Here is a 26,532-nt window from a genome sequence, read left to right on the forward strand (position 1 = left end):
GATCTCTGGGCCTCATTTGTAAAATAAGGATGACCATACATGACCTTCCCATCTTACAGGGCAGCTATGGAAATAAAGTGAGATAGCCACAAGATTTAAAGTGCTTCCTAGACTCACTCCGGTCTGTGGTTTGGTTTGATTCTGTGGTCTACATCTGTCATTGCTGTTCACTGATGTTAGCGTGCATTTGTTCGTTCGTTCCTTCCTTCCTTCCTTCCTTCATTCTTCCTCCCTCCCTACCTCCCTCCTTTCCTGCTTTCCTACTTTCCTTTCTTTCTCTTCCTTTCTTCTTCCTTTTTTCTCTTATTTTGAGATGAGGTCTTGCTCAGTCACCCAGGCTGGAACGCAGTGGTGCCGTCTCAGCTCACTGCAACCTCCACCTCCCAGGCTCAAGTGATCCTCCCACCTCAGCCTCCCATGTAGCTGGGATGACAGGCACACTCTACCACGCCTGGCTAACTTCTGTATTTTTTTTGTAGAGATGGGGTTTCACCATGTTGCCCAGGCTGGTCTTAAACTGCTGGGCTCAAGTGATCCTCCCACCCTGGCCTCCCAAAGTTCTGGGATTATAGGTGTGAGCTGCCACATGTGGCCTAGTGTTATTTTCATTGTTGCCCTTAATACTGTTTGTCTCATATTGGGTTCCTAGAAGCAAAGCCCTAAACATGGATTCAAGTACAAGTGAGATGACCAAGCCATGCTGGCTGGCTTGGGACTGAGGGCATCCCCTGGACTTTGACTTTTAAAATTAGAATAGTGTCAGTCATAGCCTCCTAGTTTTTTCAGAACTGAGGGTTCTAGGATGTGGGATTTTCAGTACAAACACTGAGAAAGTCCTGGGCAAGCTAAGACGCGTTGGTTACCCTGTGTGTAAGCAATTTGTTAACAGATGGAGCCAGCATGGGGAAGGAGAAGAAACCATGCAAGATAAGCCTGCAGAAGAAGTCTGCCCTTGGCCTTATCTGATGGCATGCCCGGGGTGTAAACAGTAAATCACCCCACAGTTTGGTCCATCTTAAGGCGAGGGATCTGCCTTTTGTGCCAGTCTTTTGGACCCCTGGCTTTGTCCACCATTGACAGTGATTGGGTTCTGGTTGCCCAAGGCAATCCTCCAGGGAAGGTTGTAGTGCCACATGGCACAGATGGAGCCACCAACAATGAGATATGCTACACCATTGTTACGATCATTCACTCATTCAGCTGCCTGACCTCTTAGTCTTGATGCTTTCATCTGTTAAATGGGAATAACCGTAGGAACACCCACCATACACAGTTTCTGTGAGGATTAAATTAATGTGGCCAGGCGTAGTGACTCACACCTGTAATCCCAGCACTTTAGGAGGCCGAGGCAGGTGGATCACCTGAGTCAGGAGATTAAGATCAGCCTGGCCAACATAGTGAAACCCCGTCTGTACTAAAAATACAAAAATTAGCCAGGCATGGTGGTAAGGGCTTGTAGTCCCAGCTACTTGAGAGTCTGAGACAGGAGAATCCCTTGAACCCAGGAGACAGAGGTTGCAGTGAGCCGAGATCGCACCACTGCACTTCAGTCTGGGCAACACAGTAAGACTCTGTCTCAAAAAAAAAAAAAAAAAAAAAATTAACTAATGTGTTTATAGGAGATGGGTTCCATCACAGGCCACCTAGAGGTGATAGAACTCCAAGAGGGGAGGGAACCAGAGGCCATCTCAAGGCCCACCAGGAAAGACTGCTGGGATCCATGAGTGATGACCACTGTGGATAGAGCAGCAGGGGTGCCTGGGTCTTTTTGCCACTCTGATGGGATATAGCTACTGTTTAGCTAGTGTAGCTGTTCTGCGAATTGTACCATGAATTCACACAGTAATGGCTGTTACTGTATTAGGTATAATGACATCTAGACGGATGTCTGCAAGTAGTTCCTTTTATTATCATTTTCCAAATCCACCTGGTGGGTGGGAGGGGGTGCTCTGAGCTGCTACCCACTGAGAAGGTGGCCCCTGGTCCATATGATGTAGGTTCTGTGGGCTGCAGAGTGGAATCTGGGGAGTGGCCCTGCTCAGAGCAGGGTCCTGCTTACCAGCTTTGCCCATTACCAACCCACCCTCTCTGCCCTTGCCCAGCTGCAGAAGGCTGCTGACCCCTGGGTCCTGAAGCACTCAGAGCTGGAGAAACAGGACAACAGCTGGAAGGAGGTGAGTAGGGCAGCTGCTGCCATGTTCTCTTGGCTCCTGACTATGCCGGAAAGGTCCCTGCTTATGGGGGACATGATAGGAAGTTGCTAAGTTGCTAACCCTGTCTCATAGGTCACACCCTTGCACCTTGGGCTCCTCAGCCCTAGGGTCTGTATCTCATAGTTCCTGCCTGTGGTTTGGAACTTGAGGAGGATCGAGCCTCTGCCAACTCTGAGGGAGAAACCCCAGGCCCATGTTGGTTTCACTTTTGCCCCTATGAAAAGCAGGGCCTCGAAATAGCCGTGTGATTTTGCATAAGTCAGTCTCCCTCTGAGCCCCAGTTGCCTGATTGGGAAATAAGAATCCCATGTTCTGCCTTGGGAAATAAGAATCCCATGTTCTGCCTTGGGAAATAAGAATCCCATGTTCATACCTCCTGGTATGGAGACCAATAAGGTCACATGGTTGAAGTTTGTCCATAAGCCTCAGGTGCACTGTCCATATAGCACCCAATGAATAACCAAACAGTGAATGCACAGGCCCTTCACATTGCCCCACTCCATCCTACAACAGCCGGAGGCAGTGGTCCATCAGTCAGGAGACTTGGTTGCAAATACATACCTATTCTGGGGAGCTGAGACAGGAGAGGATTTTATTGGGGGCTCAAAAGCAGACAATGGTGATGTAGTTCAGAAAACCAGTGCAAGGCCAGGTGCAGTAGCTCATGCCTGCAATCCCAGCACTTTGGGAAGCTGAGGTGGCCTGATAACTTGAGGTCAGGAGTTCGAGACAAGCCTGGCCAACATGGCGAAACCCCATCTCCACTAAAAAAATGCAAAAGTTAGCCGAGCGTGGTGGCATGCCCCATTAATCCCAGATACTAGAGAGACTGAGGCAGGAGAATTATTTGAACCTGGGAGGTGGAGGTTGCAGTGAGCCAAGATCGTGCCACTGCACTCTAGACTGGGTGACATAGTGAGACTCTTCTTTGAAAGAAAAAAGAAGGCTGGGCACAGCGGCTCATTGCCTGTAATCCCAGAACTTTTAGGAGGCTGAGGTGTTTGCAGATCATGAGGTCAGGAGTTCGAGACCAGCCTGGCCAACATGGCGAAACCCCATCTCTACTAAAAAAATGCAAAAGTTAGCCGAGCGTGGTGGCATGCCCCATTAATCCCAGATACTAGAGAGACTGAGGCAGGAGAATTATTTGAACCTGGGAGGTGGAGGTTGCAGTGAGCCAAGATCGTGCCACTGCACTCTAGACTGGGTGACATAGTGAGACTCTTCTTTGAAAGAAAAAAGAAGGCTGGGCACAGCGGCTCATTGCCTGTAATCCCAGAACTTTTAGGAGGCTCAGGTGTTTGCAGATCATGAGGTCAGGAGTTCGAGACCAGCCTGGCCAACATGGCGAAACCCCATCTCTACTAAAAAAATGCAAAAGTTAGCCGAGCGTGGTGGCATGCCCCATTAATCCCAGATACTAGAGAGACTGAGGCAGGAGAATTATTTGAACCTGGGAGGTGGAGGTTGCAGTGAGCCAAGATCGTGCCACTGCACTCTAGACTGGGTGACATAGTGAGACTCTTCTTTGAAAGAAAAAAGAAGGCTGGGCACAGCGGCTCATTGCCTGTAATCCCAGAACTTTTAGGAGGCTCAGGTGTTTGCAGATCATGAGGTCAGGAGTTCGAGACAAGCCTGGCCAACATGATGAAACGCTGTCTCTACTAAAAATACAAAAATTAGCTGGGTGTGGTGGAGCATGCCTGTAATCCCAGCTACCCGGTAGGCTGAGGCAGGAGAATTGCTTGAACCTGGGAGGCAGAGGTTGCAGTGAGCTGAGATCACGCCAGTGCACTCTAGCCTGGGCAACAGAGCAAGACTGCATCTCGGGGGGAAAAAAAGAAAAAAGAAGTCTGGCCACAGTGGTTTATACCTGTAATCCCAGCACTTTGGGAGGCTGAGGCAGGCAGATCACTTGGGGTCAGGAGTTTGAGACTAGGCTGGCCAAAATCGGGAAACCCCATCTCTACTAAACATACCAAGATTAGCTAGGTGTGGTGGTGGGTGCCTGTAATCCCAGGTACTCAGGAGACTGAGGCAGGAAAATCACTTGAACCTGGGAGAGGGAGGTTGCAGTGAGCTGAGATCGTGCCACTGTGCTCCAGCCTGAGTGATAGAGAGAGGCCCTGTCTCAAAAAAAAAAAAAAAAGAAGAAGGAAAGGAAGAAGAAAACCCAGGGACTGGACTCAGTGAGGGGCTGAGGGTGAGGACAGAGAAGACAAGCCTACCCCAGAACAGTAGCTGCTGGGTTGCTGCTGTCACCACCAACTGAACAGTGAGCTACTGGATGCTTTGTTACAGTCACCACCTTTGGATTAAATTCTAAGTCATCTCTGGCCCAGCCTGGATCACATATAGTGGAGGTGTTAGGTGTAGTGCAGCCAGATAATTGACGACGGCATTCCTGCTCTCCAGATGAGGAGATTCAGGAGTTGAGGTCCAGGCTGGTCTCCTGTTCCATGTCCTTAGAGCTCTGGTGGCCAGAACTGACCCTTCCTGTCTCTCTTCCTTGACAGACACGCAGTGAGAAGATCCACGACAAGGAGGCTGTTTCCGAAGTTGAACTTGGAGGAAACAGTCTAAAGAGGTGCTTACATCCGGGCCCCCTGCTCCACCTCTCTGCCCGCCCCGCAGCCCCCCTCCACCCACAGCCCCGCCCCCTCCGCCCCCTGCTGTGCCCCGCACCCACTCTGCCCGCTTTTGCTGCAGCTGCACCCCGCCTCTTTGCCCCTCTTCCTGCCACCACCACACTGTATCCGAGTTGGGAAAGCATGGCGATATAGTTTCTTTGGAACCTACTCAGGAGCTGGAAAGCTTGGGGCAGTGGGAATTCAGGCCTCTGCGTGTTGATTCCCGACATGGAAGACAGGCCCCAGCACATCCTTGCTGGAAACAAACCGTTTACTTCCTCTTGGGATTCTTCTCTCTGTCTCCAGAGTTAGGAGTTAAGATGGACCTCCGTTCCTGGAATTACTGAGCAGCATCCTTTGGGCCCAGTCCTGTGCTGTGGCCAAGGAGACCCCTACCCCAAGAGCATAAGGACCATGTCTTCACTGCTAGGAAGCCCGTGAAAGGAATAAGGGAAACAGAACCCAAGCTGCCATCAGACCAGCCCAGAAGCAAGGCAGGCAGGACAGGCTGTGGAGTCAGAGGGCCAGGTTTGAATGCCAGCCCTGCCAGTTCTAGCTCTATGATCTTGACCTTGAGCAGTTCTTCCCACCTCTCTCTAGTGGGGATGATAGGAGCTGCCTCTTAGAGTTATCAGAGTGGTCTGACACATGTAACCTACTTCCGTATGCCTGGCATGTTCAGTGATTCAGGCAACATGTGTGCCAGGAGTTTCATGGCATCTTAGTTTGGGTTCTCCCATAAACAAACCCTGAGACAAGAATTTAAGTGCAAATGTGTATCTGGGACAGATTTTCAGGAAACACTGGAAGTGAAACCAGAAAGGGAAAGCAGCCGCTAAAAGGAGCTTCAGCAGAGTTATCCCATGGGCAGTTGGAGTTCAGGCTCTCGGAGGAACGCAGGGAGCCAGAGCAGAACACGCAGCTTAGCATCTTCCCACCTGAGGAACAGGAGGTTGGGGAACTTGCTTGCCATATCCCACCTGTTTTTAGGGCTGTGTTTAGGGGCATTAATTCTATGCTATTTCTAGCTTCTGTTTTTTGTTTTGTGATGGAGTTTTGCTCTGTCTCCCAGGCTGCAGTGCAATGGTACATTCTTAGCTCACTGCAACCTCTGCCTTCCATGTTCAAGCAATTTTCCTGCCTCAGCCTCCCAAGTAGCTGGGGGATCTTGGCTGATTGTAATCTCCGCCTCCCAAGTTCAAGCGATTCTCCTACCTTAGCCTCCCAAGTAGCTGGGGTTACAGGTGTGTGCCACCACACTCAGCTGATTTTTGTATTTTTAGTAGGGATGGGGTTTCACTATGTAGGCCAGGCTGGTCTTGAACTCCCTCCTCTTGATCTGCCCACCTCGGCATCCCAAAGTGCTGGGTCTAGCGTCTTCTATGTGAAGGTCAAGTATGATCCCACAGGCAGAAAAAAAAAGCCATCAGGTGGAGAATGGTTTAGTATGCAGTTTTAGGTTTATAGGTGAAAGTGCAGAGAGAAGCCAAGTACAGTGGCTCATGCCTATAATTCTAGCATTTTGAGAGGCAGAGGCAGGAAAATTGCTTGAGGCCAGGAATTTGAGACCAGCCTGGGCAACACAGGGTGACCCCCATCTCTACAAAAAAATTTTTTTAATAACCCAGGCATTAGGCCGAGAGCATTGACTCATGCCTGTAATCCCAGCACTTTGGGAGGTCAAGGTGGGTGGATTACTTTAGGTCAGGAGTTCCAAACCAGCCTGGCCAACATGGTGAAACTCCACCTCTACCAAAAATACAAAAATTAGCCAGGCATGCTGGTGCACGCCTGTAATTCCAACTACTCCAGAGGCTGAGACAGGAGAATCGCATGAACCCAGGGGGTAGAGGTTGCAGTGAGCTAAAATCATGCCACTACACTCCAGCCTGGGTGACAAAACGAGACTCTGTCTCAAAAAAAAAAAAAAAAAAAAAAAAAGTTAGCCAGGCGTGGTGGTGCACACCTGTAGTCCCAGCTACTCTGGAGGCTGAAATGGGAAGACCACTTGAGCCCAGGAGTTTGAGGCTACAGTGAACTATTGCACCACTGCATTTCAGCCTGGGTGACATACCAAGATGTGTTTGGGAAAAAAAAAAAGAAAATTGCAGACAATGTGGGGCTGGACACCAACAACATCTTCTACAAGAGATGAACAAGGCCGGGCACGGTGGCTCACAGCTGTAATCCCAGCACTTTGTGAGGCTGAGGCGGGTGGATCACGAGGTCAAGAGTTCGAGACCAGCCTGGCAAATATGGCAAAACCCCCTGTCTTTACTAATAATACAAAAATAAGCTGGGAGTGCTGGTGCACACCTGTAATTCCAGCTACTTGAGAGGCTGAGGCAGGAGAATCACTTCAACTAGGGAGGCAGAGGTTGCAGTGAGCCGAGATCACGCCACTGCACTCCAGCCTGGGCAATGGAGTGAGACTATATCTCAAAAGAAAAATTTAAGGGCCGGGCGCAGTGGCTCACGCCTGTAATCCCAGCACTTTGGGAGGCCAAAGTGGGTGGATCACGAGATCAAGAGATCGAGACCATCCCGATCAACGTGGTGAAACCCCGTCTCTATTAAAAATACAAAAAATTAGCTGGGCATGGTGGCGTGTGCCTGTAATCCCAGCTACTCAGGAGGCTGAGGGGGAAGAATTGCCTGAACCCAGGAGGCGGAGGTTGCGGTGAGCCGAGATCGCGCCATTGCACTCCAGCCTGGGTAACAAGAGCGAAACTCCGTCTCAAAAAAAAAAAAAAAAAATTTAAAGAAAACGAGGTGAACAAGACAGTCCTGGTCTCTGCCGTCAGACAGCACCCGGACCAGGATGGTAGACCAGAGTATGTACTCATTGTTATTTCCACTCATAACTGTGTTTCCTCCTCTGCCCTTTGTAGGACCAAATCTGTTTCTTCCATGTCTGAGTTTGAAAGTTTGCTGGACTGTTCCCCCTACCTTGCTGGTGGAGACGCCCGGGGCAAGAAGCTGCCTAACAACACTGCCTTTGGCTTTGTGAGTTCTGAACCAGGGGATCCAGAGAAAGACACCAAGGAGAAGCCTGGGCTCTCCTCGAGGGACTGCAACCACCTGGGTGCCCTGGCCTGTCAGGACCCCCCAGGGAGGCAGATGCAGCGTAGCTATACGGCTCCTGACAAGACGGGTATCCGAGTCTACTATAGCCCCCCGGTGGCCCGGCGCCTGGGAGTCCCTGTGGTTCATGACAAAGGGGGCAAGATCATTATTGAGCCCGGCTTCCTCTTCACCACAGCCAAGCCCAAAGAGTCGGCCGAGGCCGATGGGCTGGCTGAGAGCTCCTATGGTCGGTGGCTCTGCAACTTCTCACGGCAGCGCCTGGACGGAGGCTCAGGGGGCAGCCCCTCGGCGGCCGGGCCTGGCTTCCCAGCGGCCCTGCATGACTTCGAGATGTCGGGCAACATGAGTGACGACATGAAGGAGATCACCAACTGCGTGCGCCAGGCCATGCGCTCGGGCTCACTGGAGAGGAAAGTGAAGAGCACGTCCAGCCAGACGGTGGGCCTGGCCAGTGTGGGCACACAGACCATCCGCACGGTTAGCGTGGGCCTGCAGACTGACCCACCCCGCAGCAGCCTCCATGGCAAGGCCTGGTCACCCCGCAGCTCTTCGCTCGTGTCTGTGCGCAGCAAGCAGATCTCCTCCTCCCTGGACAAGGTCCATTCGCGCATCGAGCGGCCCTGCTGCTCCCCCAAGTATGGCTCACCAAAGCTCCAGAGGCGGTCCGTATCCAAGCTGGACAGCAGCAAGGACCGCAGCCTGTGGAACCTGCACCAGGGCAAGCAGAACGGCTCAGCCTGGGCCCGCTCCACCACCACACGGGACAGCCCTGTACTGAGAAACATCAACGATGGACTCTCCAGCCTCTTCAGTGTGGTGGAGCACTCAGGGAGCACGGAGTCTGTCTGGAAACTGGGCATGTGTGAGACGCGGGCCAAGCCCGAGCCTCCCAAGTATGGCATCGTGCAGGAGTTCTTCCGGAATGTGTGCGGCCGGGCGCCAAGCCCCACCTCGGCAGCAGGAGAAGAGGGCACCAAGAAGCCAGAACCCCTCTCCCCAGCCAGCTACCATCAGCCGGAGGGGGTGGCCAGGATCCTGAACAAGAAGGCAGCCAAGTCAGGCAGCAGTGAGGAGGCCAGAACCACCATGCTCTCCCAGGTGGGGAAGGACGGTGTTCTGCGGGACGGAGATGGAGCCATGGTCCTTCCCAATGAGGTAGGTGGGTGGGATCTGTCCTTTATCTTGGGAGGTGGAGTTAGTATATATGGTCCAAGCTTTTTTGGTTTTTATTTATTTGTTTATTTTTTTAAGACAGAGTTTCGCTCTTGTTACCCAGGCTGGAGTGCAATGGCGCGACCTCAGCTCACCGCAACCTCCGCCTCCTGGGTTCAGGCAGTTCTCCTGCCTCAGCCTCCTGAGTAGCTGGGATTACAGGCACACGCCACCGTGCCCAGCTAATTTTTTTTGCATTTTTTTTTAATAGAGACAGGGTTTCACCATGTTGACCAGGATGGTCTTGATCTCTTGACCTCGTGATCCACCCGCCTCGGCCTCCCTAAGTGCTGGGATTACAGGCTTGAGCCACCGCACCTGGCCCTTTTTTGGTTTTTAAGTTGAGAGATATGGGCTGGGCAAGGTGGCTCATGCCTGTAATCCCAGCAACTTGGGAGGCCGAGGCAGGTGGATCACCTGAGATTAGGAGTTGGAGACCAGTCTGGCCAACATGGTGAAACCCCATCTCTACCAAAATTACAAAAATTGGCCAGGTGTGGTGGCGTGTACCTGTACTCCCAGCTGCTTTGGAGGCTGAGGCAGGAGAATCACTTGAACCCAGGCCAAGGTTGCAGTGAGCTGGTATCATGCCACTGCACTCCAGCCTGGGTGATAGGGTAAGACTCCATCTCAAAAAATATAATAAATATAAAAATATAAATAAAACAAAAAATTCAGGGACATGACCACATGTCCCAGGAAGTTCTTAATGCTGGTCTGGGATAGAGTTGGAAGGTCCCAGACCTCGAACAATGTAGACCTAATGGTCACGTGATCTAAATGCCACAAGACTAGTGAACATGGCTTAACCTGCTGTTTTCACACCACCCACCGGGGACTGCCAGCATCCCCTCCAGGGAAGGGGCCTGTCCACTGCTCTCCTGCCACCTGGTGGTGTGCTGGAGCCAGCTTGTTTGGCTTGTGGCAGCCAGTTGTCAGCATCTGTTTAACATCACCTTGGTACCTTGAGATTGGCGACAGTGGGAGGACTTAAAGCATAAAAACGGCAAACACTACAAATCAGGCCTCTTCCTCTCACTCCGGGAAAACAAATTGTTAAACATTAGCAGGCATACCACTTCCCCACCCCATCAAGACTTCACACCTAAGTGCTCACATACCCTCTTAGAATCTTTTGCTGCATACCCCACTCCTGCTATCAATTTCTTTTAAGTTAATTAGTGAGCCTTATTTGAATGTTAGGAAGCATATAAGTTAACTTTGCAGAAAGGGAAGGAAATATGTTTGAAGGCTGGCATATTTTTTTTTCTTTTTTTTTTAGAGATGGGGTTTCTCCATGTTGGTCAGGCTGATCTCAAACTCCTGACCTCAGGTGATCTGCCCACCTCGGCCTCCCAAAGTGCTGGGATTACAGGTGTGAGCCACCACACCCAGCCAGATGGCATATTTTATAAAACCCAAAGAGTAGGAACCTGAAGAGCTCAGCAGCTTTTCCCTGTCTTCCTATCCTGTCTTTTAAGCTTCACCCTCTCTGACTCTCTGTTGCATTTGCACAAGGACTGGGTGGACTGTCCCAGCTCTGGCTTTATAACATCTTCCAGCTCAAGCCACTGGGAGACACTGACACAGATCCTTCTCTCCCAATTCCACATTTCTGAAAGAAGGAAACTCTGATTGGTCCAACTAGAGGCAAGTGTACCCCTTGCTCCGGTTAGCTGTGGCTGGGAGTGGTACCATGTGGTCTGCTGTGGACTCAGTGGGGGCACAAAGACATGAGAAGGGCTCTGTGTGCAATGGGCTGTGATGGACTCAAACATTCTAATTTTATTCTTTTTTTGAGATGGAGTCTCGCTGTCATCAGGCTGGAATGCAGTGGCATGATCTTGGCTCACTGGAACCTTCACCTCCCAGGTTCAAGCGATTCTCCTGCCTCAGCCTCCTGAGTAGCTGGGACTATAGGTGCCCGTCACCATGCCCACCTAATTTTTTATATTTTAGCAGAGATGGGTTTTCACCATGTTGGCCAGGATGGTCTCCATCTCCTGACCTCGTGATCTGCCTGCCTCTGCCTCCCAAAGTGCTGGGATTACAGGAGTGAGCCACCACGCCGAGCAAACATTCTACTTTTCTATTATTATACATTTGAATGGCTTCAAGTTTTTCTCTAGTGTAAATAATATTGTGGTGAACATCTTAGTGCAAAACCCATTTTATTTCACATTTCAGACTATTTCCTTAGTTGTAAGTTGCAGATTAAATGGGATTAAAGGATGAAAAAATAAATGTTTTAAAGTTACTTGATAAATATTGCCAAATTGTTTCTCAAAAATATACCATTTCTACAGCCTCCAGCAGTGTGTGGTGAGTGCTTTACTCTTCTCTACTCTCACTCAGCTGGCTGCCATTTAAAAACATCTTTTAAATATTTATTCCTATTTTGGCCAGGCACAGTGGCTCATGTCTCTAATTCCAACACTTTGGGAGATGGAGGTGGGCAGATCACTTGAGCCAGGAGTTCAAGACCAGTCTGAGCAACATGACGAGAACTCATCTCTACATTAACAAAATAAAAAAGGCCGGGAGCAGTGGCTCATTCTTGTAATCATAGCACTTTAGGAGGCCAAGGCAGGCAGATCACTTGAGGTCAGGAGTTGAAGACCAGCCCGGACAACATGGTAAAACCCTGTGTCTACTTAAAATACAAAAATTAACCCAGTGTGATGGCAGGCACCTGTAATCCCAGCTACTTGGGAGGCTGAGGCAGGAGAATTGCTTGAACCCGGGAGATGGAGGTTGCAGTGAGCCGAGACTGCACCATTGCATTCCAGCCTGGGCAACAGAGCGAAACTCCATCTTAAAAAAAAAAAAAATCCAGGCATGGTGGTGCTGCGTGCCTGTGGCCCCAGCTACTTGGGAGACTGAGGAGGGAAAATCCTTAAAGCCACTGCACTCCAGCTGGGACAACAAAGGGAAACCCTGTCTCCAAAAAAGAAAAAATATATTTCTTTCTATTTTTGTAACTGTTTTTTTTTCTTGAGACAGAGTCTCACTCTGTCGCCTAGGTTGGAATGCAGCGGTACGAGCAACCACTGCCTCCCAGGTTCAAGCAATTCTCCTGTTTCAGCCTCCCAAGTAGCTGGGACTAAAGGCCTGAGCCACCACACCCAGCTAATTTTTGTATTTTTAGCAGAGATGGGTTTTCACCATGTTGGCCAGGCTGGTCTCGAACTCCTGACCTCAGGTGATCTGCCTGCCTCAGCCTCTCAAAATGTTGGGATTATAGGTGTGAGCTACTGTGCCCAGCCTATTTTTTGTACGTTTTTTAAAAACTGTTAAGTTTGGCCTGGCACGGTGGCTCACGCCTGTAATCCCAACACTTTGGGAGGTCGAGGTAGGTGGATCACCTGAGGTCAGGAGTTTGAGACCAGCCTGGCCAGCATGGTGAAACCCTGTCTCTACTAAAAATAAAAAAAAAATAGCCAAGTGTGGTGGCAGGCGCCTGTAGTCCCAGCTACTTAGGGGGCTAAGGCATGAGAATCTCTTGAACCCAGGAGGCAGAGGTTGCAGTGAGCCAAGATTGCATTATCGCACTCCAGCCTGGGCAACAGAGCAAGATCCGTCTCAAGGTAAAAAAAAAAAAAGAAAGCTGGTCATTGAGTTTCAGTCCAAAGGCCAATAGCTCAGTAACCTAGAAAGAGCAGATGTTTCAGTTAAAGTCTGAAGGAAGGACCAGGCACAGTGGCTCATGCCTGTAATCCCAGCACTTTGGGAGGCTGAGGTGGGTGGATCACTTGAGGTCAGGAGTTTGAGACCAGCCTTGCCAACATAGCAAAACCCCATCTCTACTAAAAAAATAGAAAAATTAAGTGGGCATGGTGGCGAATGCTTATAGTCCCAGATACTCAGGAGGCTGAGGCATGAGAATTGCTTGAACTGAGGAAGCAGTGAGCCAATATTGGACCACTGCACCCCAGCCTGAGCAACAGAGTGAGACTCAGTCTCATAAATAAATAAGTTAATTAAACAAATAAATAAATAAATGTCTGAAGGCAGGAAAAAAGCCAGTGTCTCAGTCTGAAGGCTGTCAGGCAAGAGGAATTCTCTTACTTGAGGGAGAGTAGGCCCTCTTGTTCTGTTCAAGCCTTCAACTGACTGGATGAGGTCCACCCACGTTAGGGAGAATATACATGTCAGTTTTTTTTGTTTTTTTTTTTGAGACGGAGTCTCGCTGTCACCTAGGTTGGAGTGCAGTGGTGCGATCTCAGCTCAGTGCAACCTCTGCCTCCCAGGCTCAAACGATTCTTGTGCCTCAGCCTCCCAGGTAGCTGGGATTACAGGCAAGTGACACTACACATGGCTAATTTTTTATTTTTAGTAGAGACAGGGTTTCACCATGTTGGCCAGGCTGGTCTCAAACTCCTGACCTCAAGTGATCCACCCACCTCAGCCTCCCAAAGTGCTGGGATTACAGGCATGAGCTATCACACCTGGCCAAGAATTTACATGTTAATCTCATTTCAAAACACTCTCACAGAAATACCCAGAACAATGTTTTATGTAATATCTCAGCACCCGGTGGCCCAGTCATATTGACATATGAAATTACCCATCACTCGCGCGTAACCAGCACCACATCAAGAAACAACAGTACAAGGCTGGGTGAGGTGTAATCCCAGCTACTCAGGAGGCTGAGGCAGGAGAATCGCTTGAACCTGGGAGGCAGAGGTTGCAGTGAGCCAAGACCACACCACTGCACTCCAGCCTGGGCAACAGAGCAAGACTCCATCTCAGAAAAAAGAAAAAAAAAGAAACAATAGAACAAAGTTGGCTGAAGTTTGAATGTTGATTTTAAAGTTTATCCAAATGTCGTTCAGTATATAAAATGTGCGTGCTACCCACTGGCCCAGTAGTTCTTCTTTTAGGAATGTAGCTTATGGAAATATTCACAGAGGTAGATAAAGAAAAATAGTAATAAAAAAAAAAAGAGACAGGGAAGGAAATCACAAAGCTCAAGAGAGGTTAAGCAACTCTCCCAAGGTCACACAGCTAGTAATTGGCAAAGCTGGGATTTGAACCAAGCAGTTTGGCTCTATCGCAGCACTTTTATTTCATTTATTTATTTTTTAAAGAGATGGAGTCTTGCTCTGTTGCCCAAGCCAGAGTCCAGTGGCACAATCATAGGTCACTGCCATCTTGACCTCCTGGGCTCAAAGGATCCTACTATCTCAGCCTCCCACATGGCCCAGTTCAGCAGCACTTTGGGTTTTTTTCTTTTTCTGTTTTTTTTTTTTTGAGACGGAGTTTCACTCTTGTTACCCAGGCTGGAGTGCAATGGCGCGATCTCGGCTCACCGCAACCTCTGCCTCCTGGGTTCGGGCAATTCTCCTGCCTCAGCCTCCTGAGTAGCTGGGATTACAGGCATGCACCACCACGCCCAGCTAATTTTTTGTATTTTTAGTAGAGACGGGGTTTCACCATGTTGACCAGGATGGTTTCGATCTCTTGACCTCATGATCCACCCGCCTTGGCCTCCCAAAGTGCTGGGATTACAGGCTTGAGCCACTGCACCCGGCCTTTTTTTTTTTTTTTTTTTTTCTTTGAGATGGAGTCTTGCTCTGTCCCCAGGCTGGAGTGCAGTGGCGTGATCTTGGCTCACTGCAACCTCTGCCTCCCGGGTTCAAGCACTTCTCCTGCCTCAGCCTCCCGAGTAGTTGGGACTACAGTCCTGTGCCCAGCTAATTTTGGTATTTTGAGTAGAGACAGGGTTTCACCATGTTGGCCAGGCTAGTCTCGAACTTCTGACCTCAGGTGATCCTCCTGCCTTGGCCTCCCAGAGTGCTGGGATTACAGGTGTGAGCCACCATGCCCAGCTGCCCAGCAGCACTTTTAATCATTATTTCTATCTGTTAGTAAAAAATTAGAAACTACCCAAATGTATATCAAAAGTAAATTGGGGATGGGCACAATGGCTCACGCCTGCAATCCCACTGCTTTGGGAGGCCCAGGCATGTGGATCACTAGAGGTCAGGAGTTCAAGACTAGCCTGGCCAGCATGGTGAAACCCCGTCTCTACTAAAAATACAAAAATTAGCTGGGCATGGTGGCACATGCTTGTAATCTCAGCTACTTGGGAGGCTGAGGCATGAGAATCGCTTGAACCCAGGAGGTGGAGGTTGCAGTGAGTCAAGATCATGCCATTGTACTCCAGCCTGGGTGACAGAGTAAGATTCTGTCTTTAAAAAAAAAAAAAAAAAAGTGGGCCGGGCGCAGTGGCTCATGCCTATAATCCCGGTACTTTGGGAGGCCGAGGCAGGTGGATCACTAGGTCAAGAGATCAAGACCATCCTGGTCAACATGGTGAAACCCCGTCTCTACTAAATATACAAAAATTAGCTGGGCATGGTGGCGCAGCCTGTAGTCCCAGCTACTCAGGAGGCTAAGGTAGGAGAATTGCTTGAACCCAGGAGATGGAGGTTGCGATGAGCCGAGATTGCGCCATTGCACTCCAGCCTGGGTAACAAGAGCGAAACTCCGTCTCAAAAAAAAAAAAAAAAGTGAATTGGGTATATAAATCACTTATTTCTATCTAGTGAAATAGTATAGAGACATTTTAAAAAAGGGCGATCAGCCAGGCATGATGGCTCATGCCTTTGGGAGGTATGAGCACCTAAAGGTACTAATCCCAGCAGTTTGGGAGGCTGAGGCAGGAGGATTGCTTAAGCTCAGGAGTTCAAGACCAGCCTGAGCAATATAGTGAGACTCTGTCTCAAAAGAAAAAAAAGGGAAGGAGAGGTAGACATACCTAGTAACAGAAAAGTGTTCATGTTTTACAGTAGCAAAATAAGCTGTAGGGGATGAGGTCATTTTGGTAAATGTATGTGGAGAATCTCTTTGGTGTACAGGACCATGGACAGTGTTCACTGTCCTCTGTATAGCCCGAAATATATTATAATGAACATCCATTACTGCTTTAATGAGAGAAGAACAATAACATAAAAAACTGATCCAGTGAGGAGCTTCAGCCCCTGGGAACTGGTCCATGGCTGAGTCTCAGTTTCTTGCCTGGCACACCACAGAGGCCCATGTCTCCTGGCTCCTTTTGACTTCCTGCCTCCCTGCCTCCCTCTTCCTAGGACGCTGTTTGTGACTGTAGCACCCAGTCTCTCACTTCCTGCTTCGCCCGGTCATCCCGCTCTGCGATCCGCCACTCTCCTTCCAAGTGCAAGCTTCACCCTTCAGAGTCCAGCTGGGGTGGGGAGGAGAGGGCGGCCGCCCCCAGCGAGTGACAGAGCAGCCAAGCTCCCTGCCTCAACCAGCCCAGCCTCTGGATAGCAGAAGGGAACCAGCGAAGACGAGACAAGATGAGGTGAGGCGAGGGGCTGTGTCCTCAGCACTGCCTGGCCCTGGAGGGACAGCAATGATGCCACTGCCACAATGCAGCTCTCACATCAAGGTAAAGCCGGGTCTCTTGCTGGCCTCTGGGTGGTGAGCTCCAACTTCCCAGGGGAAGGCAGTAAGTGGGAGAGAGACCAAAACTGGGCATCCACTGAGAGATCCCTCAAGAGCCGATCCCTGGGTCCTAAGAGAGAGCCTTGCCTGGTTCTGCCCATGTCCCCCTCTTGGAAGAGCCCAGGAAGGATACATGTCTGGCCATGCCTTTGGGGAAAAGGACTCAGAGAGCTGTTCCCTGCTGACCATCCACCCCTTCATTCAGGAGGAGACAGTGCTGAGAAGAACAGGCTTTGCTCTAGGGCTGTGTTAGGTTCCTGGTGGAGCCCAGCTGGGCATCATCACCGTCACCTCCTTCTCTCCACCACCACCTCCTCTCAGCCCCACTGCTCTAGATTGCTGGGACACTAGGGGGTATGATAGGGCAGTAGCCAGGGCCAAGTATCTACTTGGAATTCTGGAGCCCTGGATCTCCCTGCCCATAGCCTGGGTGCAGCAAGAGCTGGGAGGCAAAGTGGAAATGTACTGGGTGCAGGGTTGGGGAGTGATTGCAGTTGCCTTCCTTGCCAAAGTGACTTGGGGCCCCAACCTTCCCAGCAGACCCATTGAAGACAGAAACAGGTAGAGTCAGTCTTCAGACCTGGTGCATAGATAAATGCCTAAATACACTGCCTTGATCTCGATCTCAGAGGCCTCTTTCCCTGGCACCCTGAGAGGGGGCGGGTGCTACATCTCCACTGTGTTTACATCCTGCAGCTGGTTGGGGGAGGCAAAGATATTCCCAGTAAGAGATTCCCAGTTGGCCAGGTCAGGCCCAGGAGAACACCAAGAGGCCAGAGCCCAGGACACAGCAGTAGACTGGGGCCTAGGAACACATATCTTGCCTAGACTGTTTATTTGAATTTTTCATGCTATAAATATTTAAGGTGGTTTAATTTATTTTAATAACTTAATTTACCCCCACAGTCCCTAAGGTAATTTATTGGAGGTTGGAACATGCATTCTTGCCACTGGGACAAGATGGGGCTTCTAACAGCACAGACAGGCACGGGGTCCCCCGGGTGGATGAGGCAGCTTGGCAGCCAGGTTTGGTGACCTGGTCTCCTGGTCAGATTTGGAGGGCCCCTCAACAGAGTTGGAGCCCTGTACCCCAACACTGCTGGCCATGTGGCCTCAGAACACTACTTATTACTCAGTGCCTGGTACTTGGCCAGCCCCAGCGGTCAGTCTGTAAATACTGACAAGGTGGAGGGTTGGATGGCCATCACCACTCGCCGGACATTCTCCATTGCCGTCTCATTTCCCTCTGACACCTTTCTTCATGAGTCGAATGTGGATTACTAAGGCTCTCTTAAGAGCATGGAGATCCCTCCAAGTTTCCCAAATGAGAACTTGAAGGAAAACAGGACTGAACTTCGAGAATGTTGTTTATTGCAGCTTTGCACATAAACCTGAGAGCGTCTCCCAGCCTGCCTCGGTTCTCACCAGCCTGCCAGCCTTCTCACCAGCCTCTCTCCTTAGCCTTATGGCCTTTCACCGCTCTTCTCCTTGCCCCAGCTCTGCTGCCTGCCCTTCCTCATATCCCCCATGAGCTGCCTGAGCTATTGGTTGGATTTCGACGTGGCTCGTTGCAGCATGTGTGTGGGTGCCTCCCATGGCCTCCCCTTGGTACCAGTGAACCCATTTTTGTTGCACAAATGCTTCCCATATACACATAGACATGCAGCTTCCTGTAAGTGTCTGGGGACCCAGAGGGGAAACACCAGGGTGGATCGGCTTGTCTGCAGAATTGCTCATCAGGAAGACCAAAACCCAGTAGCTTTGCTGATTTGCCCCCAGGACTCTGGAGGCACCCCAGCACTTCCACCTCCCACCTGCTAGTTCCCAGACCCACCCATTCGGGATCACCTAGAACAGTTACCCAAAGCCCTACATCTCCCTTCCCTGCAGGCTGAACACCAGGGTCATGTCAGTCCCACCAGCTGCTTCCTCCATGCCCCAGTGACATGTGTAGAAAGAGCAGGCAGCCACTGGAGCTGTGGGTCAGTTCCCCTCTGGGATGCTGCTGCTCTCACCCGTGAGGTCGGGGGGCCTTCCAAGGTTATCTCCAGGTGAGGGGATTCACACCAGGCCACAAGTCACCAGAGGCCTTCTGCCACCTCCCAGAGCAACAGAGAGCCAGGGATCCTGTGTACCCAGCCTTGGGGAGAAATCCCCGTTGGACCTAAGCCCCAAGACCTATGGACTACTCAGCCTTACCATCGTACTATCCAAGATTGTCCTTGCCATCTTCGTTGTCTCAGCCAGACCTCGGTTTTCAGTGAAGCCCCAGTTTCTATTTCCTGCATGCCACTGTGCAAGGCCACTCATCACTGTTTCTGCAGAAGCCTCCAGATGTGGGGCTTGATGGGGTTGAACATGTTACATGTAAATATTGGTTTGGTTTGGTTTTTAGCATTTTACTTGGTAACTGGTTGTGTTTTCTTTTTTGGGGTGGGGGGATTGGTTTGTAAAAACTCTCTTTTAGAATGTTATTTCTAAGTTTATTTGTTTCTTCAAATGCCTTTTAAGTCTTGGTAACATTCCCAAAGCAGAAAACTGCCTGACCCATAGTGGGGATTCCCCTGGAGAATGGGGGTCACAAGAAGGAATGCTGCCCTTCTCCCCTTTCTCCCCCCTTCTGTCCTGCCTCCTGCCTTGTACTGCTAGCTCCTTCCTTCTCCTCCTTTATCCTTCTTTCTCTTTTCCCCATCTCCACTCTCTCTTCAACCAAAGTTCCAAGGAACCCTGGGGTCCCCATCTCCCAGAGACTGCTTGGCTTGGGTCCATGGGTTTGGCACCAGTTGGTTGGGGGAAATAGGGGACCAGGTGACATGACTGGCCCTAAACCTCTTTCCAGAACCAAATCAGACCCTTTCAGAATGATGACTTCATTGGAAAACGCAAATCAAACCATTCTGGGGCATTAGTGGCTCTTAGGCCTGCATGCACGAGACATCAGAATCCAATCCCCTGACCCTGTGCCAGCCCTTTCCCCCAGTTCATTTCCCACCAAAGGCTGACCTCTAAGAGGTCTTGCTTTCTATGAACTCAAAATGGGTCCCACCTCCAGGTGTCCCCAGGGGCACTCTTCTACCAGTTGGCTTCCCATGTGACAAGGTGAAAGGCCCAACAGCTTGACCCTCTGACACCCTGTGCTGACATGGCTCCATCACATCTACTGGGATGCACTTTTATAGTTTCATCACTCAGCCTCTTCTCCTCTGGCCTACCCAGCACCCAGGCTCTTTCTCCCCCTCCCCTCCTATCTAGAATGTCCCCTGCTTCTAGCCTCACCAGACCCTCAAGCTCCCACTACCTCTTCCTTAATAATAGTAATAATAATGGTTATCATCATCCCCTGCACATCCCGCCTAAAGCACTTTACTATTTAGAAATTGTTTCCCCTGGCTGGGCACGATGGATCACGCCTGTAATCCTAGCACTTTGGGAGGCCAAGGCAGGAGGATCACTTGAGGTCAGGAGTTCAAGACCAGCTTGGCCAAAGTGGTGAAACCCTGTCTCTACTAAAAATACAAAAATTTAGCTGAGCATGGTGGTGCGCCCCTGTAGTCCCAGCTACTCGGGAGGCTTGAGCCCAGGAGAAAGAGATGTCAGGAGCAGAGATCGCACCATTGCACTCCAGCATGTGACAGAGTGAGACCCTGTCTCAAAAAAAAAAAAAAAAGAAATAGTTTCCCACTCCACATCTCCTTCAGACTCTTGGGGACAACTCTGGGAGGCAGCCTTGGCAGGATGTGGGTTAGTGCGCCCATTTTACAGATGAGGAGACTGAGGTGCAGGTCTTATCCCAGAACATGAGAAGTCACTGAGTTTAGATAAGAACTTGAGTCCAACTCTCCTGTTTGCTGTGCAAATCCACTGCCCTACTGGGGGCTTTATGTGGGTCCAGAATACCCAGAATATGCTGCTGGCCAACCCAGGCATAAAACAAGACCATTACAGATCACTGAGCCTGTATATTCCAGAGGGTGATCCGAGCTCCCCATTCAGCAGAATTCTCTGAGAGCATGTTCAGAATGCAGATTCCTGGGCTCCACCCTGAATCTGCATGTTTAACAAACTCTCATGGGGAGGCCAGGCATGGTGGTCATACCTGTAATCTCAGCACTTTAGGAGGCCAAGGTGGGCGGATCACGAGGTCAGGAGTTTGAGAGCAGCGTGGCCAACATAGTGAAAACCCTTCTCTACTAAAAATACAAAAAATTAGCTGGATGTGGTGGTGCATGCCTGTAATCCCAGCTACCTAGGAGGCTGAGGCAGAAGAATCGCTTGAATCCAGGAGGCAGAGGTTGCAATGAGCCGAGATTGCACCACTGCACTCCAGCCCAGGTGACAGTGCGAAACTCCATCTTAATAATAATACAATAACATTTTTAAAAACAGCCTTCCCAGGCGGTCTTTGGCACTATTGGCCACACCATTGGTGTTCATGGCCCTGATTATTAGGCTGTCTTTATTTTTTTCTAATTTATTTTTAATTTATTTATTATTTATTTATTTTTTTTAGAGACAGGGTTTGCCCTATGTTGTCCAGGCTGGTTTCAAAGTCCTGGGCTCAAGTGAAATGTCCTCTTCAGCCTCCCACAGTGCTGGGGTTACAGGCATCAGCCACCATGCCATCTTTTTTTTTTTTTTTTGAGACAGTCTCGCTTAGGCTGGAGTGCAGTGACACCTCTCGGCTCACTGCAACCTCCACCTTTCTGGTTCAGTCAGTTCTCCTGCCTCAGCCTCCCAAGTAACTGGGAATACAAGTGCACCCCACCACACTTGACTGATTTTTGTAGTTTTAGTAGAGACAGGTTTTCACCATGTTGGCCAGGTTGGTCTTGAACGCCTGACCTCAGGTGATCCACCTGCCTCGGCCTCCCAAAGTGCTGGGATTACAGGCATGAGCCACCGCATCCAGCCTCATCTATTAACCAATAACCATGATGCTGTATCTTTTTTTTTTTTTAAGATGGGGTTTCACCATGTTGGTCAGTCTGGTCTTGAACTCCCGACCTCAGGTGATCCACCCGCCTTTGCCTCCAAAGTGCTTGGATTACAGGCGTGAGCCACCATGCCCAGCCTGATGCTTGTATCTTAAGAGCACTGAGCACTGAACAGGGACTTAAGGGACCGAGTCCTCAACCAAACTGATTTGTTTAGTTACTCAGGATTTCCAAAAGGCATCAGAGGCATTTACAACCTTAGTCCTAGGGGTTCAGTAAAATAGAAAGTAAAAAAGCAAGACAAATTATTCTGTAAATTTAACTGGTATAATTCCCATAATCATGCAATTAAATTTTACTATTGAGTTTCCTGACAGCCATGGCAAAAAGAGAAACACATCAGGATTTAAAATTTTTCTCATCCAATTACGGGAAGCAAGCATGTTGCCCTCTTCTACTAATTTATAGCATATATCCTTTCATCAAGGGCCACTAAGCCAGTTGGTGATTCAGCGAGTGAACCTAAGATGCAAGGATGTTTTCCAGGTGACTATTTAAAAAAAATAAATAATCCACTGACGTGAATGATCTTGGTGAGATCATGTAGCTGGTCTATACCTCAGTTTCCCCATCTATAAGGTGGGGTAACATCCCACCCCATGTAGCTGTGGTGAGAACAAGCTGCAACACTGTGCCTACAAGTCTCCTTGGAAAAGTGTGAGGTTCTACACCAATGGAAAGTGGTCTGATCACACTCAGTGTCCTCAGCCCAGCCTTTCAGTGCCATGGCTGTGGGGTGGGGGACAATATCCTCCTTACCCCCTTCACTAGTCTTCATGAATAGCAAGGAGACCATAACATAATTTGGACCAAACCCCTTCCTTTTCAAAAAAAATTGTGAGGTCAGATGTAGTGGTTTATGCCTGTAATCCCAGCACTTTGGGAGGCTGAGGCAGGTGGATCACCTGAGATTGGGAATTTGAAACCAGCCTGACCAACATGGAGATACCCTATCTCTACTAAAAATAGAAAATTAGCCAGGTGTGGTGGCGCATGCCTGTAGTTCCAACTACTCTGGAGGCTGAGGCAGGAGAATCGCTTAAACCTGGCCTGGGCAAAATGAGCATAACAAAATTTACCATTTTAAACATTTCTAAGTGGCTTGATACATTCACAATGTGTAACCACCACGTCCAGAACTTTTTCATCATCCCAAACTGAAACTCTGTACCCACTAAACAATAACTCCCCATTCCCCCAGCCCCTGGTAACCTCTATTCTACTTTTTTTTCTCTGTGGATTGGCCTCCACTAAATATTTCTTGTAAGTAGAATCATATAGTATTTGTCCTTTTGTGTCCAGCCCACTCATTTTTTTTAGATAAGGAATCAGGCCCAGAGAAGGCAGTAGCTAACCCAAGGTCGCACAGCAAACCAAAGGCAGAACCAAGACCAGAACCCAGGTTTCCTGACTCCCAGCAGTTCTTGCATCCCCAGTAGTGAAGGAGACACTGCTTTGACTTTCTGAAATCTTGGTTTAGCCCCTTCCTCTCTGGGGTCAATCTGTTTGCCTCCCAGCACCCACCCATCCTTTCTTTATCCTCTGCCTCCAGAGCCTCCTGTCTTCCTGCCTCCTCTTCTCCTTGGCTGGTTCCTGCCAGCAGATGGAGTGGCCCTGGCCCATGCCAGGTTTTCCTTTTCTGGGCCCTGGCTCACTGTAGCAGTCAGCTCTCAGTCCTCCAAGGATGTTCTTCCCAGCACTGCTCCCTCCTATGGATTTTCCTGCACCTCAGTAACTCATTTCCTGTCCCCCTGCTTCCTATCAGGGAAGCCTTCCTGTCCACATCTGTGGTTTCCAAACTCTGATATTTACTCTCAAATGTGGTGGTGTCCTGGTTCTGCTGTTCTCACACCAGAAAAAAAAAGAACAAAAAACCCTCTTCCCCCAGTGCATCAGGAGGCACCAGCCCTGCCAGCCCTTCTCATTGGGCTTGCCCTGCCTCAGCGACCCCCAAGTCCCACCCTTGATCCACGCTGTCTTCTCTGCAGGCAGCCTGCCAGCAGCAGCCCCAGCACTTTGCACTGGGTGTGTGTGTGGTGGTAGGGGTGGGGGGGGTGGATCCCTTCTTTTCCTCCTCTGCTTTACCTAGTCCCAGATAGCCTTGATTGTAAAGCAGGTGCTGCCTGACGGGTTCTTCTCTCCCTCTCTCTGGTCATCTATCCATCTCTATCCATTCAGTATCCAACCATCCTTTCCATGTACCTCTGGACCTCACCACCCTCAGAGTTGCTTGTCCTGGCAGAATCTACAGTTCATCCAGACTCTACCCCTTGCCCCTCCCAACCCAACAGCAGTTGCAGTTTGCAGAATCCATAGATCCAAGGTCCTAAGGGGACTGAGGACATGATGCTGGGCTCAAGTCTCCTGCCTAGGGCTCCTCTCCACTGCCAGCCCTGCCACTCCTCCCTCATCCTCCTTGGAGCCTCCTCTGCTCCTTGTCTATCCCATTGGCCCTGCTCCCCTCCCTCCCTGCCCTTCACCAGCTTTCTGGACACCATGCCCTGAGGAAGGGACCTTTGGTTTTCTCTAAACATCTTTGAAGGGCTGAGGCAGTCAGGGCCAGCTGCCTTGTCTCTCTTTATTCGGAACCACTCAAGCCATTCCCAAAAAGAGGGACCTCAGCTGGCAATCTGGAGACCTGGCCCAGGTCTGGGCAGATGTTTTCACTTCTCCCGCCCTCCCAGTCCTGTGATCCTGTGATGAGCACCAGGATGGCCCTGTGGGCCCTAGAGCACCCCCTCATGCTGTAGGGTCCTGCAGCCCCATCCTTTCTCTACTGTGCCCTGGTATCCTGGCTCCTCTCTCAGCTCTATTGCTGATCTCTGTGCCTTACTTTAGTTCTCTGCACGGGGGACTCACCCCAGGACCATTCCCATCGGCTTCCCAGGTGATATGTTGCCCCAAGGCTGGGCTTTGCCAGCTGTGGCCCAGCTCCTTAGTGCTGCCCAAGAGGCACCAGGTTGCTAAGGTTGAGTGACTGTGGGCACCGTTCTTGGCCAGTGGTTCTCATTTTGCCTTCCAGCAGTGGGAATATCACCTGGGAACTTGATAGAAGTGCAAATTATCGGCCCCACCCAAGACCCACTGAATTAGAGCTTGTGGAGTGGGGCCCTGCAAGCTGGGGTTTGAAGGAGCCCTCCAGATGGTTCCGACATGCACAAGAATATGCCAGCTGCCGATCTGGGCTAGCCATTAGTGTAGCCTGGGGAGGGACTGGGGCTGACTAGGCCAAGAACAGGTGGAAAACAGCAGCCTCGTCTGGAATCCTGAGATTGCGAATCACCACCAACAAAAACCAACTCTGTAGTCTCTCCTCTTGGAAAAGGAAGAGAAGCTGGAGGGCCTGGAGAAAGCATACGTTTTTCCTTTCCCTGATCCTGCTCACTTCTCTCACTTGTCTTGGTTTTACAAAAGGCTGTGTAGATGGTGCCCACCAGGGAGGGGGTGGGTGTCCTGGGGAGGCAGGACGAAGAAGACCTTGACTGTTTATCCTTTGGGAACCTCACCATAGGCCAGATGGTCCCTCCTCAAATGCAAAGAAATCTAACTCCATCAGGAAAGAATCCTAAATCCCCAGTTCCTCCTCCTCCCAACCCCAGGGAGACCTTGTAGACAGTGCCAAAAAACAGCTCCAACCTCCAGCAGCTGGGAAGAGAGCCAGAAGCTGCCCTTCCTCTTCATCCTGGCGCCCCTCCCCAGCCCCCGCCAATACTGTGAACCCCCTTCCCACTCAGCCTGGTTTCCTGGTGAGGGTCCTGCAATCATGGGCCCTGGGGGACCCCCAGGGCAAGGCCCATGGGAGGGAAGGGACCAAGGGCATCCTTGGGCCAACTGTCCACCTCTCTTGTCCACTGTTCTCTCCTTTACACTTCTGTCTTCAAAAGGCTCCTTCCCAGGATGGATCGGGTGCTAGGACAACTGCGGTCCAGTCCACCAGCTCTCCCTGCTCTGTGTCTTATTTCAGACATAAGAATAACTGTACAGTGTAAACTTATAAAGCGTTTTTAATGGTTGTAGATTGGAAATAAAGTATGTCATATGAACAGCTGCCGTGGACTTGGCCTCCTCTCTGATTTTTCTAATGAGGTGGTTGGGGGCCCCAGCAAATTTGAAACCCAACTCTTTCCCACTCCTCGTTGCCTGGGAAGTGGGGAGCCCTGGAAGGGCCCCAGCCAGCTTGGGGTCACTTGGGAGGGGCTACCAGGTGTTCTGGCTGCTGCCTGCTGATACATCAGTGTCTCCCACAAAGTGTGATATGACCACTGAGAAACAAATACAGAATCTTCAGAAAGAAGAAAAATAGAACTGAACTTTTCTACAAAAGACTTCGACAATTTTATCATGAAAAAAAAGACACTTAAATGTGCATCAATTGTCTATTATTCCAAAACATTTCTTACACCCCACAGATGCTATGGGTCAGGAATTGGGAGCTTGGTAGTTGTGCTTCAAAGTCTCCGGAGGCTACAGTCATTTGAATACCTGACTGGGGCTGGAAGAGCCATTTGCAAAGTAGCTAATTCTCATGCCTGGCAAGTCAGTGCTGGCTGTTGGCAGAAGGCCTCAGTTCCTGACCATGTGGACCTCTAGGGCTACTCATGTGTCTTCACAACATGGCCAAGCATTTGATCTATGAGAAAGCAGGGAGGACGTCACAATGTCTTTTATAGCTAAACCTTGAAAGTCACAGACTAGGCTGGGTGCAGTGGCTCATGCCTGTAATCCCATCACTTTGGGAGGCCAAGGCCGGCAGATCACCTGAGGTTGGGAGTTTGACAGCAGCCTGACAAACATGGAGAAACCCTCCACTAAAAATACAAAATTAGCAGGACGTGGTGGTGCACGCATATACCCGGGATGCTGAGGCAGGAGAATCGCTTGAACCTGGGAGATGGAGGTTGCAGTGAGCTGAGATTGCACCATTGC

At 50.1% G+C, this 26,532-nt stretch overlaps 1 protein-coding gene across 3 annotated transcripts in view; it reads left to right on the top strand.

The window, feature by feature from the left end:
* MTCL2 (microtubule crosslinking factor 2) overlaps window positions 1-20,133 on the top strand; it is an 89,433-nt gene extending 69,300 nt beyond the window's left edge. For all 3 annotated transcript variants that reach the window (XM_035297986.3, XM_035297989.3, XM_035297987.3), the window contains 4 exons: window positions 2,103-2,174; window positions 4,730-4,800; window positions 7,735-9,085; window positions 16,237-20,133. In XM_035297986.3, coding sequence (XP_035153877.2) covers window positions 2,103-2,174; window positions 4,730-4,800; window positions 7,735-9,085; window positions 16,237-16,389 — 1,647 coding nt within the window. In that variant the 3' untranslated portion in view covers window positions 16,390-20,133. The remainder of the gene's footprint in view (window positions 1-2,102; window positions 2,175-4,729; window positions 4,801-7,734; window positions 9,086-16,236) is intronic.
* Window positions 20,134-26,532: the final 6,399 nt, after the last annotated feature.

This window comes from Callithrix jacchus, chromosome 5, assembly GCF_049354715.1.
Source record: "Callithrix jacchus isolate 240 chromosome 5, calJac240_pri, whole genome shotgun sequence".
Lineage (NCBI taxonomy): Eukaryota > Metazoa > Chordata > Mammalia > Primates > Cebidae > Callithrix > Callithrix jacchus.